Here is a 15272-nt window from a genome sequence, read left to right on the forward strand (position 1 = left end):
GTGCTTAGCAAGAGTTAATTTTGCACAAATAATAAATAAATAAATAAATACATACATACATTTACTTGCTGGGCCATACCACATTGAGTAACAGGTTAGTGGGCATTGTAGAAAGTTCCAGTATTACCCTCTCATGATCCATTATAGGTTTTTAACTCATAGCTATATCAGACCTCTCAAGCATTACAAATGCAGTCTGGAATTTAAACACCCGGGAGCAGATTAATGGAAAATGGTGCTGCACCGAGTGCAGCACCACTTCGCCTGCACCCCTTTGCACCCCCCCTACCACCACCATGTGTGTGCCATATTTAAAATACAGTGCTCCTTGGTGCATGGTAGGGGGCAATAGCATAATTTCTCATGACGCTATTGATGTACTCTGCAGAAGTAGCACCAAAATATTGGCGCTACTCCTGCAGAATACATAGGGCCCCATTCTAAAGAATGGAAGCCCTCTTTTAACACCTGCTCTTGAGCATGCGTTAAAAGTGACATAGAAAATGGCGCAAGGTCCTTACACCATTTTTCTGGCTCCTCTAACGGGAAAGCATCCCCTTTGCATACATTATGCCTGGCGCAGGCATAATGTAGCGCAAAGGGTTACAGATTGGCACAATGCATGCATTGCGCCACTCTGTAAATATGGTGTGTGGATTTCGGCCTCGTTAGGCCACAATAACGTCAACAATAATTACATTATTGTGCCGCTAGGTGGTGCTAGGCCTTTATAAATATGCCCCTCGGAATCCTTACTTAAAGCATACAGATGCAGATTTTTTTGCGCTTATCCTTGGCACGGCCTGTGGTAGCTGAATTATCCAATAAAATTCTGGAGCCCAAAAGGCAAAAGAGAAGCAAAAGCATTTGCAATGGTGTGAAGTGCAGAACTACTTCATGGAGGACGAAACGAGGCCTATCTAGCTATACGAAGTGGACCACAGATCAGATCCTGGGCAATAATATGAAGCACTGTCGCAAAACAAAACACAAGGTCCCAAAAAGCATCCATAATGTAGGCTCCACGACATATGGACCACATTTAGAATTTATATTGCCAGTAAAAGGTTGGAATTGAAAACCAATGAGAAACAAAAAAGTGTGTTGAAATGTGGTACCTTGGATGCACTTAAAGCAGATGAACATGGTGACCAGATGCCATGTTTTCTGGGTTGTTCTGCATTTTTTCATGTTGAAACAAACTTCCAAAGCAGGAGTTTGTTACAGAAAAGCAAAAAAATGCCTCTGATGTGCAGAGGTTTTCTCTATGCAATCAGGGCCATTGTTTGTTTTTCCAGCCCGGTGTCTGCCAGCCCTGTGCAGGGAAGTCCAATGAAAGCTGCCGGGCCGTATATAGGGCGATGAGACCGTCACTGTGACCTGGAGATTTCCCTACCTCTACATTGGGGCAAGGAAAGCAATAGTTTTGGTTGAGTGGGCATCTGTCATTTCTTTGGCAGATGCCGCACATTTTCCAACTTCTAAATGACCCCTCATGTACTTACATATTCAAAGAATGAACTACAAAAGAGATTAATTGGATAGCTCAAAGTTTGTCCTTAGCGTACAAAGTAAATTAGGCAGTATGAATAACTGAGTTTTCTTAATAAGGGACAGTCCTGTCTTCTCATTCTTCTTAATCTGTCCACGGTGTTCGACACAATCAATCACTCCATCTTACTAACACCCTCAAGGAAAGAAAAGGAACAGACATGTTTCTAGTTTTGCTCTCCTCTTTCATGCTCATCATGGTTCCCATCTTCTATGAGAAAGCATTCTCAACTGATAAAACTAAACACTAGTCTATAAGATCCAGCCCCTGTGCCAACGGGGTTCCACCATGCTCCATTTTTTCAACAACTCTCTTCAGCTTTAATTTGGAATCCCTGACCAAAATCTTAAAACACTCAAATCTATCTACCATCAGCTTTTCCTGAAAATATCTTTTGTTAAAGAAATTTGTTCTCTGAAACAAATTCTAAAGGACAACCAATCCTGGTTGTCCACCAATCACCTGAAACTACACCCTCTGAAGAAGGAATTCCTCCTCATCCCACCTCCCCATAGATCAACCCCGATCCAGGAATAGATTGACTTCCTTAACAAACTGAACTATAAGCCCCAAACTACTGACTGGATAAAAAAAATCTCTTGGAATCACTTGTGACAATAAAAAGGACCTTCATATGCATGTTAGTGGTCCAACAAAATGTGTACCCCTGTCAGACGTCTGAAAAAACATCAAACCAGTTATTCCAAAAGCAGGTTTTGAAATGGTGGGTCAATCCCTTGTAATCTTTAGACTTAGCTATGATAACGCACTGCTTGCAAGAATAGTTAAGGTCCACCTGGCTCCACTGAATGCTGCAAAGTCAATGCTGCAATAATTCAATTAACTCTTTCTTTTGCCAATAATACTCAGATATTTTAAAATAATACATACATTTAACCAGCATTACAGCACAATCCTCTGGTTCAACAAAGGCAGCTCTAAAACTGTTCAGAAACCTACTAGCTGAAACCTTGCCAGTGTAAGGTCTGCATCTTGATATACTAGCAAAATCTGTATAATCCTCTTTGTTCACCGCTAGAGAATAGATCTGTTTTAGAGATTCCACTACCCATGTTGTTGTTTCCTCCTTTTACCAGTCCATCATAGCCATGTTAGATGTGGAAGTTAGTTAAGAAAATGCAAACGCCCACTTTGGATTATTCACACATCTTTTTCCATGAACTGATAACAGCTGGCTTAAAGATAGAAACTCTTCTCTAGTTGCTGTGGCACAATCTTACTCTAGAACCACCAAGAGCTGAGAGCAACCACAACTAGAATGTTCACTGGGGGAAGGGATTTATCACTCATCCATTAGAAGTTTCTAAAGACAAACTTTGTTTCTCTTCTCTTGATTCTTGTTAGAGTCCTACTCAACCTCAACACTATATTGGGTTCTCCACATCCTTACTGCGTGCAGCCTAAGTTGTGGATTGTGGTGGTAGTGACTGGATGTTACAAACATACTTCGGGTGAAAGGTGGAGCATTTATGCCCCTATGTCATGTGCAGGTGCTTAAACAAATTGTTAAATTTAAAGGGGCTGCACATATGCCCGTATCCCTGACATCACTCAACACCATAATGTAAGGCCTATGACAAGGCAGAGTAGAACTCAGCGAGAAGAGGATTACTGCTAAGTTAATAAACCGCCAATACTAAGCATAAGGGTAATAACACATCAGGTCTTTTTAATTTTCCTTTATTATTTCCTAATTAATTATATAATCTAGATTAGTGATCTTCAGTAGACAAGTGAACTTGAAAATGAATGAATACATTGCACAATAAAATTAAAAATTATCTGAAATAAATGCTTACTTGGTGGAGCATCATTAATAAGTGGTTCTTCTCCTTTAAGAAATTGTCTTGTTCCTTCTGGGCCTGCTGGATTATTTGATTGGCCTGCTTCTTTAAAGCTGCAATCTTCTCCTGATAAATTATGAACAACAGCTATTAACTCACACTGGGCCTTCCAATTCTGTATGAACTCTATCAACAATATGTTATACAGCAATTGTATAGCATTTCAATTTTAGATAGTATGAATTCACAACATAATATCAGATTTAGTAATTATGCCCATACCTAAAAAAAAAATAACACATTTATAAGAAAGCAAGCTGCTGCCAAGTGTTCAGGTCATGTGGCTGCAATACAAATGTTAAATAAAAAAACCTGAAACAAATCTCATATAAACTCAATAGAACATCATAGGTGTACTTACAGAGGGTATACAAAACCTTTTTAATTTTAATGGACAGCTCATTGTACTTAGCATTTATGCATTTGTCATACATGATTTTGACAAGGTAAATCAGAGTACACTTTGGATGCTTTTACTTGAAATGGGGCGGGATGACTTGCTTGTACATTTTATGGCAACCATGCATCAAAATGTATTGGCCAAGGTTAGATTCGGACCTAAAGTGGAAATTTCAGACCCCATTAAATTGCATAGAGGAGTACAGCAAGAGTGTGTCCTTGCTCCACTTATATATATATATATATATATGTACATATATATATATACATAAACACATATCTCCACACTTCCCCCTCTCTGTATAGAGCCACACCAACATTCGAAGATCCCAACCCCAACATACTAAAAGAATGGACGGCACACAATGGCAAAAGTTTGGCGGGCATGATGGAGATATTGATAAAAACATGCCTAAATAGGTAGAAAAAAAATTGATTGCTCACATTTCGGAGGTGACAGAGAAAACTGAGAAGTTCGAAGACAAGGGTTTGGTTGAATTACTCAGAAAGATAGATTATGAGACTGGACAGATACACACATTTGCCAAGAATTCTTTACCTAAGGAGACCTAAACTTGATGGCATGAACATAGGGAAGCTAAGAGCAGCACCCAGCAAGAGGGGCACAGATTTAAGTGCGCGCTCCGACAAAGACACTGAGGAACCAAACAGAATGGGTGTACATACTACTCTACAGGAGGAGTTTGATTTTTTTATGGACGGACCGAAGAACAAATCGCAGGCCTTGGAGGAGCAGCTTAAAACAAAAAGGAAGAGGCAGAGACAGAAGAGAAGAGAAGAGGAGGCCAGGGAAAAAGAAATGCATGAAGAGAATCAGGAAAAAATTACCAGAAGCAGCAAGAGATGCTAACAAAAGAAAATACGGTATTGAAATTATCTGACATGGAATTGACTGAATTGACTGAAGAAGACCGTAAAAGTTTATCTTTAGGTTTGTCCTTCTGTAAGGAAAGTGATTTTAATTATGTTCAGAGTAGAATAGATCTTTTTCAGTTTGCGAGGAAACTAAAACTTATTAAGCTACATTAAATGAACAAGAAAAGTATATCTAAAATACTGGACAGAGATTGGTTACATACCAATCTGTTGATTGAAGATCTGTATGTGATGAAACAATTGATGGAACATGAGGGGAATACAACCAGTGAGATTAATAAAGATATAGTAGTTAAACAAATAAGAAGTGAAGGAGTATGGATCTCAGAGGAAGGGGGCTCACAGTTTAGACCCAAATTGATAACAATTCCATTAGAAAGTGGGGATAATATAGACCAGTTTGCAGAAGCGGTCATCAAAGAGCTCAAGTTAATAAGAGTGCAGGCCATGAAGAAACAACATAAAAAAGAGAGGGGGTATCTAGAAACTATGGAGAAGATTGCATCTAATCCAGAGGTGGTAATACACAGCTTAGATATAGGTTGGAATATGGTTATTTGGTCTTTGAAGGAATACATGAGAGAAGCAACTAGCAGATATAGAATGCTATAAAAAGGTAGACCTTACCCACTATGAGACAGTGAAGAGGGATTTTGTAAAGGCATTATGCGGTTGGAGAGAACCGGGCCTGTTAAGTCCGGAAAAATTCAATTTTTTGAATCTTGTGTCTCCTAAGTTACCGGTATTTTATTTAATACCCAAAATTCATAAAGATGCGTGAACCCCTCGGGCAGACCCATAATAGCTGCGCAAGAAAGTATTTTTAAAAATGTTTCACAGTATATTGACTATTTGTTTAAGACCATTTGTTCAGTATTTACCCTAGCTCAAAGACAGGATGGATTTCCTTTAAAGGATATTTTACAGCAGTTAGGAGGAGAGAATGTTACTTGTGACACTAGATGTAACATCACTGTATACGAGTATCCATCATGCTGACAGCCTCAGGGCCATGGAATATTTTCTAAGGGCCAGCCCTACAATAATTGACTAAATAAAATGTTGCTAAGTATGATGGAGTGATGTTTGAAACACAATATTTTTTCTTTGACAGTGGAATTTATGGGCAGTAGCAGGGACCTGCCATGGGGACTTGTTTCGCCCCCAACTATGCAAATTTGCAAATGGGCTGGCGTGTGGAGCAGGTCCTCAGTAGTCCCCCATTGGATAGGTGGAAGGAACATATAATTGTGTGGGTCTGTCTCATTGAAAACATTTTTGTGGTCTGGAAAGGGGATAAGGAAAGTGCTGCACAATTTATGGTTAATACAAATGAGAATGACTTGAATTTGAGGTTCACAAGCAATATTAGTGATAAGGAAATTGAATATTTGGACTGGAGACAGTATTATACAGGAAACCTAGCTCAGGATACAGTTCTCTTCATGCCTCTAACTCTCGTCCCACGCCCTTGATAGAAAGTATACCCTTCTCAGGGCTAAAAGAATTTGCAGTACACAAGAGAGTATGGAAAGTGCCAAATGTGACATGCTACAGAGGCCAAGGAGGAAGGGATATAAGACGAAAATCCTTGAGAATGCTTGCAGAAAGGTTGATCAAGTATGTAGAGAGAACATATAATTAAAAAATTCTCAGGTGAATGACCAATCTAAAACACAACACAGATTCATTACTACCTACAGCAATGCTCATCTAAGAGCAGCCTTGAACAAATGTTGGCAACTTCATAAGAGTGACCCCATCATTGGGAAGGACATGCCACACAGATCTCACATGACTTTACGGGGAGGTAGATTGAGGAGAGATACACTAGTCAGGAGTGACATTCGACACAAGAAGAGAGAAGGAACTTGGCTAGCAAAAAATGATGGGTTTGTGAAGTGCTCTAAGTGCAAAGCTTGAAAGAATGGAAAAGCCATCAAAAAGATAATGGTTGGAGAAGCCGTTTTACATAGGATAAGAAGACACTATGATATCAATCATTTATATCTTGCTGCAGTAGGAGTATGGTAGGGCAACTGCTCACCTGGGAGCTAGATAGGTTTTTAAGAGTATGACTTGAATAGACATCAATAGTGTAATTTGGAGACAATGTATTACCTGTCTGAAAGTATCTGTGTAAAATATTAGATCATAAGTGGAACACGAAAGGTGGTGTTGAGAAACTAGTGCATTTATATCTCAGGATAAAACATTCAATAAGTTATGAGTTGTAGCTCACTCAAGCTTTATTGGAATCTATTGTGAATTGGACTTGATTGACTAGTATGGGAAAGGTGGTGAAAAGCAATACTCTAGTAGCCAATCACTGTCATTATGGGTCTTTTTGAGTCATTTCACGAAAGCCTCTGACTGCATACATTATAATATTGTTTATATTGCATGGAATTAGGAAACCTGTGTTCCTCCAGGCATGTGATATGGCTCTGACAAGTTTGGAATAGGAATGATGTAAAAACTGTTTTTATATGATTACAGTTTTGCACTATTGGTTGATGTGGGATAACGTGAGGAGTTTAAATTCAATGGCAAAATGGTGCTTCTAAGGTTGAGAAAGGGTTATGTTTTCATAAGGGCACAATAAACGCTGTTAAATACACACAGAGTGCTTGTCTTCTCTATACAGTGAGAAGGAAATGTGGATTTCTAGATGTGGTGGCAAGGCATCGTGACAGGCACTGCAGATGATTAGGCATGAACCAGGTTGCCAAAAACAGGAGTGTGGATATATATATATATGTTTATAAGCAAACATTTGAAATTAGTTACTCGAGATGTCCCATTGGTCAGTTCCGTCTCCACCCCAATGGTTTTGTGTGTCCATGGGCGCACACCGAATGCCTTACATTGTTTGGTTAGAGCTTTTGTTCAGTTTATGTAGGTCTTGGGGTTATTAACAAACTTTTCTAAGTCCCATTTAGTTTGCAGTGGAAAAAGCATTAAACGTTGAACTTTCCCCATCAATGACAATAAATTAGTCAGTGTGTCTAGCTTCTTGTATTGGTGGATAATATTTGAGTCCAGTTTATCCTGGACTAGAAATATCTCGCATCACATTTTTAAGTTTACCCAAGCAATTAGCTCTATTTTTAATGTGAGCCAAGTCTTGGGTGGCAAGCCAATCTCCACTCTTTTGGAAAGTTATGAAACACAATATGTGCCAATTGCGAGTTATGAGAACGGTATCTGGGACTAGCTGACTGTCGAGCACCACAGGCAGAGGAAAATCATTTCTGTAGGCATGTTCTTTCACTTTCTCATTCAGCTTTGCGCTATTTTTGCCACAAAGAACTTGGCCTGGGTATCTTGGGGACCTTTTCAAGCTGAACCTCTTATGTCATGGCTCTCAATATGGAATAATCCCCAGGCTACTTTAAACCTGGCAATAATTAGAGATTGTTTACGCTGTGATTTCAGACTAAAAATACCATGGCTTCCCTACGTTAAAAATAACCTTGGGCAATTGGGCAGACCTGTTTTGTTAACACATTCCATGACCACTTGTAAGAAGGATAAGATGGCTGTAAGGGGATATTCTTGGAGTACAGATGTCAGCTAAAGGAAAGTAATGAATTAAGAAAACCACCGGTGCAACAATATGTAACTATACAGCCAAAAGCTTATATTGAGCCTTTTTGATTATAGTCGGCAGTAGCTGGAAGACGGCCCTGCCATTGAGATTTAGATCTGCATGATAATTCATCTTTTGTCTTTTCCGCTGGGACTATTTGGAAGTGAAACTTTGTGTGTGCCCTTGTGACGGTGTTTCAGTCTAAACTAATCTGCATTTTCTTTTCTGCTGTAAATGTTAAGGTGTTTCTGGAGCTCAATTTTTTATACCATTTTTAACAGAGTGCATATTTAAATGTAAACAATACAAAGTAGCTCTTCAAGTTCTGCAATTATTAAATAATGAGGATGTGTGTTATAGGGTAGGGTGCTTTTTTAAATCAGCTTTATACTGTCGTAAATGCTTGAATTTTAATTAACCATCTTTACGATTACTGTTTTATTGATGTATGAACTCATTATACCGTATATTACTGTAAATGTGTGTATTTTTTAAATTATTTTATGATTGCTGTTTTATTGGTGTATGAAAGTATGCATGTGCTTTTATGATTTTCTTAGACTTTCGAAAAAAGCTGCTGCTGATGATGATAATTTTAATGCATATCAAAGGAAAATATGATTATTAATGCAATTGAAAGGTACCATTGGCTTTGAATAACTGTATACTGATGACATCATATAAGCAATAAACAAAAATGAATGACCGAAAACTATCAAAAAAAGACACAAAATGAAAGCAGGCGTTGACGAAGCCAATTGGCTTTGCCTATGTGAGAACTATTGGTGTTCTCAATGTTTTTTAAAGATATTGCACAGCAGTGCCGGCTGCTGTGCAAGCAAATTAAAACAAAGGTCTATAGCGCAGCCAGCGTTGATGGCTTCATAGCTCTTAGTTTTTGTTTACTTTAAGGCATACTTGGAAGCAGCCTGTGCTGCTGTGTAATATGCCTTAACTCAACCCAAGGATATTGGGGGGATGGCAAGCAACCCTATCCTCTGGGGAGCGGATGTGGTGTAATGGCCAGAGTTGCCGACAGGGGAACCCAGTTCGAGCCTCAACTTCAGCTCAACATCTTGTGATTTTGGGCAAATCACTTAATCTCCCTGTGTCTAAAAACCAAATATGAATGTGTTCTTGTGTAATGTAACTGGTGCTCATGCAAAGCATTCCAATTCCTTTGGGTTGATTCAGTAATGTATAAACATGATCGTGGGGGGATGCTGAAAAGTAAAAAGGAGTGCATGACGGAGCCTGCGGCCAGTGGAAGACAACAGGACACAGAAAGCAGTACTTAGTTCATGTTCCACAGCAAAGACAAGAAGACTGAAGCCCAGGAGGAAGCTGGAGGCACCAACCAATAGGAAGCAAGAAAACAAAAGTGTCGTGGGAGCCAACCAATGGTAAGTTAAGGTAAGTAATGGGTGGACTCTAAGCCCCTCTTAAGATTTGTTTTTCTTCACAAGAGATATTACAATGGCTGTGCAGGCGAAACCTAACAAGAACAGAGCAAGCACTGTACAGGCAAAACCTAAAAAGGAGCAAGGTTGCATCCCAGATACCGCCATTTTCTCACACTAATGCATGTATTGTAACCTCAAAAAATACTAATCGCTTAACGTAAGAGCACATATATAAAATCCAAAAGGGTTTGTTTCAGATTGAGTTTATTTGCAAGGTCAAATGCAGAACATGTAAGTGAAAATCTGAGCCGACCCCTGCACTTCCTTTGACTCACTGAAGACTTGTTGTAACTGGAGAACCGGCTATGTGGGATCCCAACGCCTCTTTCTTTTGCCAATATGTGTAGTTGTCTTCACCTAAGTGTTGAGTGTTTGTGCTGCTCCTACAATCCTGCAGTAGTGTCTTTCTTAAGTCAGAGGACGCCGGTAATATTAACATAAAAATAGGGTCCTGCATTCCCATAGCCCTTTCACTATTCCTAAGAGGTAAAAGCAAACATGCCATAAAATTCATTAAAATGTACAGAAACCTTGGGACTAAAAGGGTTTATCTTATCTTTATACATCATTTTAGAAAGATGTCTTAAATTACGCACACATGCCAACGTTTTATAAGAGGAAAGTTGGAGATTTTAAAAAACGTAATCGGGAGAATGTATTTCTCCCACTGACTTCTATTGAATCATAGGCAATTTCAGGTGGGACACAGTCAAAATAAAGTAATATTTTGCTTCAAAAATCTGGAGTGTCCTGTCTGAATCTGGTATACTGGCACGTATGGTTACATTGATTTAACATTGAGTGGTCTATTTATTGAACACAGTGTACTATTTTGCTTCAGATATAATGTAACAAATGAGCAGTGCCATTTGGTGTTAGGACAGAGACAGTATCAATCCAGTAGCTTTATTTTACCATGTGTAACAAGGAAACCAAGGGTGTCAAATCCTGGCTTCCCTGATTGACCTACTTTTGTTAACTTATTCACTTTATTTCACTGTGTCTCATTTTCCTTGCTTGTTACATTTTAGTGCTTCTTGAAGTAATTCAGTTCAAAATGTGGTTTATGCAACATCCCTTGTTTATGTTGTAATATACGATTACGTTGTTCCATCAATAACAACGTAATTGCCATCAGTAAAGTGGGGGGAGTGGCAAGTGACTTGTCTCTGGTTCACCCATAAAATCCTTGCCAATTCCATGGGGAAGAGTGAATGATTTCACTTTTGAAAACGTGTCACTTATTATAGTGCTATCATCCAATGTACTAAATTGAAACTCTTTGTTAAATAAACAGTTACTTTAAAACGTATTGTCAATGTCATATTTGACACATAATTTGTGGCATAATTTACTATCAATGTATTTGGTGGCTCGACTCGTGGTTTGGCTCTGAGGGCCAAGCCAGACCCTCGCTCAGCTCTCCTTATTAATTAACTTGCTAGCTCATCTGAGTGTAACAAGGCAGACACCGACTAAACCCTGTGTTGTCTAGGAAAGACCAGTATTACCCCTCTCGTCCCTCACAGCCTGGTCAGCGAGATCCAACACTCCATGCTGTTCACTAAAAAATACACCCTCACGCACGCAATACCTCACCTACAACAAAACAAGCATTGGAAAACCCAAAAGTTCTGCATTTGCCCCCAGCCTTTTGACTTTGGCAATGCTTGATTCATCATACAAGATGGGAGAACTGGAGTGGGGTGGGGGGGAGGCACCTAGTCCCCTTTGACAATGCTGGAATGGTAGAGCGGCCAGAAGGCATCTCCCTGCTTTGCCAGTCTGGGAACTGCCTGCTGCCCTGTGTTCACAGCTACAGCTCCTCTAGGAGCATAAAGACATGCTCTTAAACAGCAGCCAATGTAGGCTATTACTTTAGAGGGAGTCTTAGGTTCAAGTGCACCAGTGAGCTACACTAATGACATCACCAAAGTGAAAAGTGGAGCTATAGTGTGCTATGGTACCACAACGCTTTATAGTCCCTGAGGCACTGTCTCACTGTGATGGAGGAGGCAGTCCCTGTTCCAGACTGCGGTTTGCTGCTCTATACTTCAAAGCTGCGCCTGTCTCATGTGCGAACTAGCAACCCAGGGTGAAGCTCTGGCTGTTAAATGTGAATCAAAGACTCTTTGGTGAGGTGTGAGTGAGTGTGTGTGTGTTTGTTTCGGGATGAGGTGAAGGCGCTATGGTAGCCTGGGGAAAGAGATGTCACTCACCTTATGGCCTTCTAGTCACTGAACATACACAAGCAGTTGTGGTACGGCTCGCCGGTTTAAATACTGAACCTTCTAAGGAGCTCAGGTTGGCAAGGTACACAGTGGCGACTGGCATGTAGGCTGAGTGGAGGACAGGAAAATGTGGTGTTGGTGGGTGCAAGGTGAGTGGTGTAAATAAAAAGGAAAAAACCCACATACCTTGCTTGCTGCATGTCTGATGTCCTTCTCGCTCTGGTCTCCTCTCTGGCTCCAGCAAATTCCCTGAAGCAATCCTGGCGCTGCTTTAGCATTGGGTTTCGAGGGAGTGGCATCTCTCAGTCCTCACAAGAGCACTGGAGGCCTGTGATTTCTCTAACCCAGCTGTCCGGTTAGAGAAGTTTAAAGTGTGCATGACTGGCCGGTCATTGAAAGACAGCCAGCCAAAAAGACATGCACACTTTAAACTTATGTGCACAGTTAACTGCTGCCATTCAGCACCGAAACCGAGCACGACGGCGAAGGGGGGTGCTGAAAAGTAGAAAAAGAGTACCTGAAGGAGCCTGAGGCCAGTGTAAGGGCACTGGCCACAGAAGAAGTATTGGTCCATGCTCCATGACAAGGACAAGAAGACTGAAACCAGGAGGAAGTTGGTGATGAGGAGGAGGCACCAACCAATAGCAAGCAAGAAAACAAGAGTGATATGGGAACCAACCAACGGTAAGTAAAGGTACGTAATGGGTGGGCTCTGAGACCCTTTTAAGATTTATTTTCCAGAAGATATTTTGCAAGCACAGTTCAAGCGCTGTGTAGGCGAAACCTGAAAACTGGCAAAATACAATATTGCCCCATCGGCCCTGTAACTGAAGTATACTCCTTTTTAGGCTAACATGCACATGTGGTCAGGCAAAATACCATTTACCAAATGAAGCAAAAATTAATTGGTAGGTAAACAGACCAGTGAACGAAAAGGGTTAACCCAAAGCGTCACTATGCAAGTATTTATGTATTTTTTAAATAATATTTTTTTATTACATGAGACTGGGGAGAAACTAACAAAGTTTGTATGCTAGACTTCACAAAGTGGAAAAATATTGCTTTCTATATACAATGCATCTATGAGCTTAGACATTTAATGTGAGATGATTCGGTGTATCAATAAGATGTAAAATAGTCCATCATGCATTTCAATGCAAGCACTTCATAGGAGGTGGAATGATAGACCAAACATACACTAATGGGAGGTGAAAGAAATACTGCTGTGGGCAGAGCAAAGTCCCTCTAAAGAATTAACAATAGATTGATTCAACAGCTCTGCAGTGAACTAGGCTTCAAATCTGCTATGTTAGAAAAGCACTGAAATACCACTAAACGCATTTAAAATAAATCCTCGATATTTTAAACAATGCTCCAATGAAACCACTGAATCCATAAAAAATAGTTTGATCATAACGTCCGTGCCATATGGCTATTTTAATTGCATTTTGGAGCAGATGTCTTTCAGAAGTCCACAAAATGCATGAAAACTTGGCATCACACTCAGCTCTGAAGGTAGAACCATTAAAAGATTATAGAAAGTCCTGCATAAAAATGTGATCTATTGTTCTCTATTTTTTAAATGGGAACCTTTTGAAGATTGATATCACAGCTGTGAGTGGCAAAATGTGGGAATTTCAATTTATCTCCTATGAGGATTGTAAACTAGCCAAAGGGCTTCTCCAGTAATGAGACGCGTGCCAATCATAGTGCAGTGTGCGACTCAAAATCACCACCTAGATCATTCACATGCTGGTGCATTAGGAATACCCTGAAAGTGCATCCGTTTTAAGAGATGGGGATGGAGCACAACACTTTATGTATTATAGTGGAAATGAACAGGACTTGTAACTAAAATATTCCAAACTCAGGGGCTTATTTACAAGCCCCTTGCTCTTCCGGGGCAACATTTTTTATGACGCTCCTGCGACGCAGAGTGCAGACTCATATCTATGAGGCTACACAAAGCTACTTTGAGTGGCTTTTCAATGGTTTGTAGATATAGTGTAAGGTAACACAGCGCAATTCGCTGCGTTGCCTTACACAGGCCAGGGGGGCGTTCCAGGGGCATTGCAGTGGGATTTCCCATGCAACATCCATGGGTTTCAACCCATTCCCATATTTACAAGGCTCTGTAAACCTGGAAATGCATCAAAATTATATGCCTCTTCAGGGGAGGCATAATGAGGAGAAATATATTTATTTCTTCTTGTTTTTCCTCTTTTTATGTATGCTGCATTCTGCGGCACGCATAGAATGAGGACCAAGACTTCATGGATTGTTTTTGTGCAGGAAGGTTTCTCTTCCTGAACAAAAACAATCCTGCCAACAACCGAGACACCCTTGCACCATGCTGCAAGGGTGCCTGCGTTGGTACTAGGCAGCAAATTGTGTGCTGGCAGTGGCTGAAAGGTAGGAATGCACTGCATCTTTTAAATACAGTGCATTCCTGCCTTTTCGAGTTGGCGTACGGGTGCACAGCAAAAATACATGCGCCACTGCCCTACGCCAATTCATTGTAAATATGCCCCTCACTTTCATTAATACCTGTCACAAGTAAGAAATAAAAGAAATACAAAATGGCGTGCACCACAAAAGATAACAGTGTTGAGTTCACAACCAAATACCACTGACACACTCAATGATAATACAAGCCCTGTTTCCAGTACAAGATGGTCTAAGTGGCATCCAAACGAACATCTTCTAAATCTCACTCTTCTGGTCTACTTAATTTATAATCTCAAAAATCATCTCAGGTGCAATTAGCAATGCAGGGTCTCAGGCTGCTACTGTCTTTCTGTTAGGACGCTGAAAGTGCCTCAAAAGGTAAACAGATTATACATGTTAATAAAGTATTTGCCGCGTAGAGGGCAAAATTATTTTTTTAATAACTTTTCAATGTGCACTCTTCACTGAAGTGTTTCATTTTCCCAAAAAGATGTTGTCTCAGATATCAATAAATAACACTTTATATCTTCCTGACGTTTGATATGACTATGTAAGGTAGACAGAGCTTTCTATTTAAAGAGGTTGACACAACAAGCAATTCATTTAGCTAGATACCAAGTGGGCAGCCCGATATTTACCGGTCCTCTTGGACTATTACTGCTGCACCCTCTAGCAAGGCTTCTCCTCTTACCATTTTCCAGGAGCTACCTCACAGAGCTTCGGTGACTAGATTCTAGTCTCGCTATAGTTTGCACGGTATCTTAGTTGTCACTCGGCTGAGTTGACTATAGCTGTGATTTTCTGCTCGGAGCTTGGAGATGTTGA

At 40.1% G+C, this 15272-nt stretch overlaps 1 protein-coding gene across 4 annotated transcripts in view; it reads right to left on the reverse strand.

Annotated features, from left to right (window-relative positions):
- The window catches only part of PHLDB2 (pleckstrin homology like domain family B member 2), a 483232-nt gene that overhangs the window by 163645 nt on the left and 304315 nt on the right, over window positions 1-15272 (reverse strand). For all 4 annotated transcript variants that reach the window (XM_069204939.1, XM_069204938.1, XM_069204937.1 and 1 more), the window contains one exon: window positions 3373-3483. In XM_069204939.1, coding sequence (XP_069061040.1) covers window positions 3373-3483 — 111 coding nt within the window. The remainder of the gene's footprint in view (window positions 1-3372; window positions 3484-15272) is intronic.

The sequence above is a fragment of the Pleurodeles waltl genome, chromosome 8, assembly GCF_031143425.1.
Source record: "Pleurodeles waltl isolate 20211129_DDA chromosome 8, aPleWal1.hap1.20221129, whole genome shotgun sequence".
NCBI lineage: Eukaryota > Metazoa > Chordata > Amphibia > Caudata > Salamandridae > Pleurodeles > Pleurodeles waltl.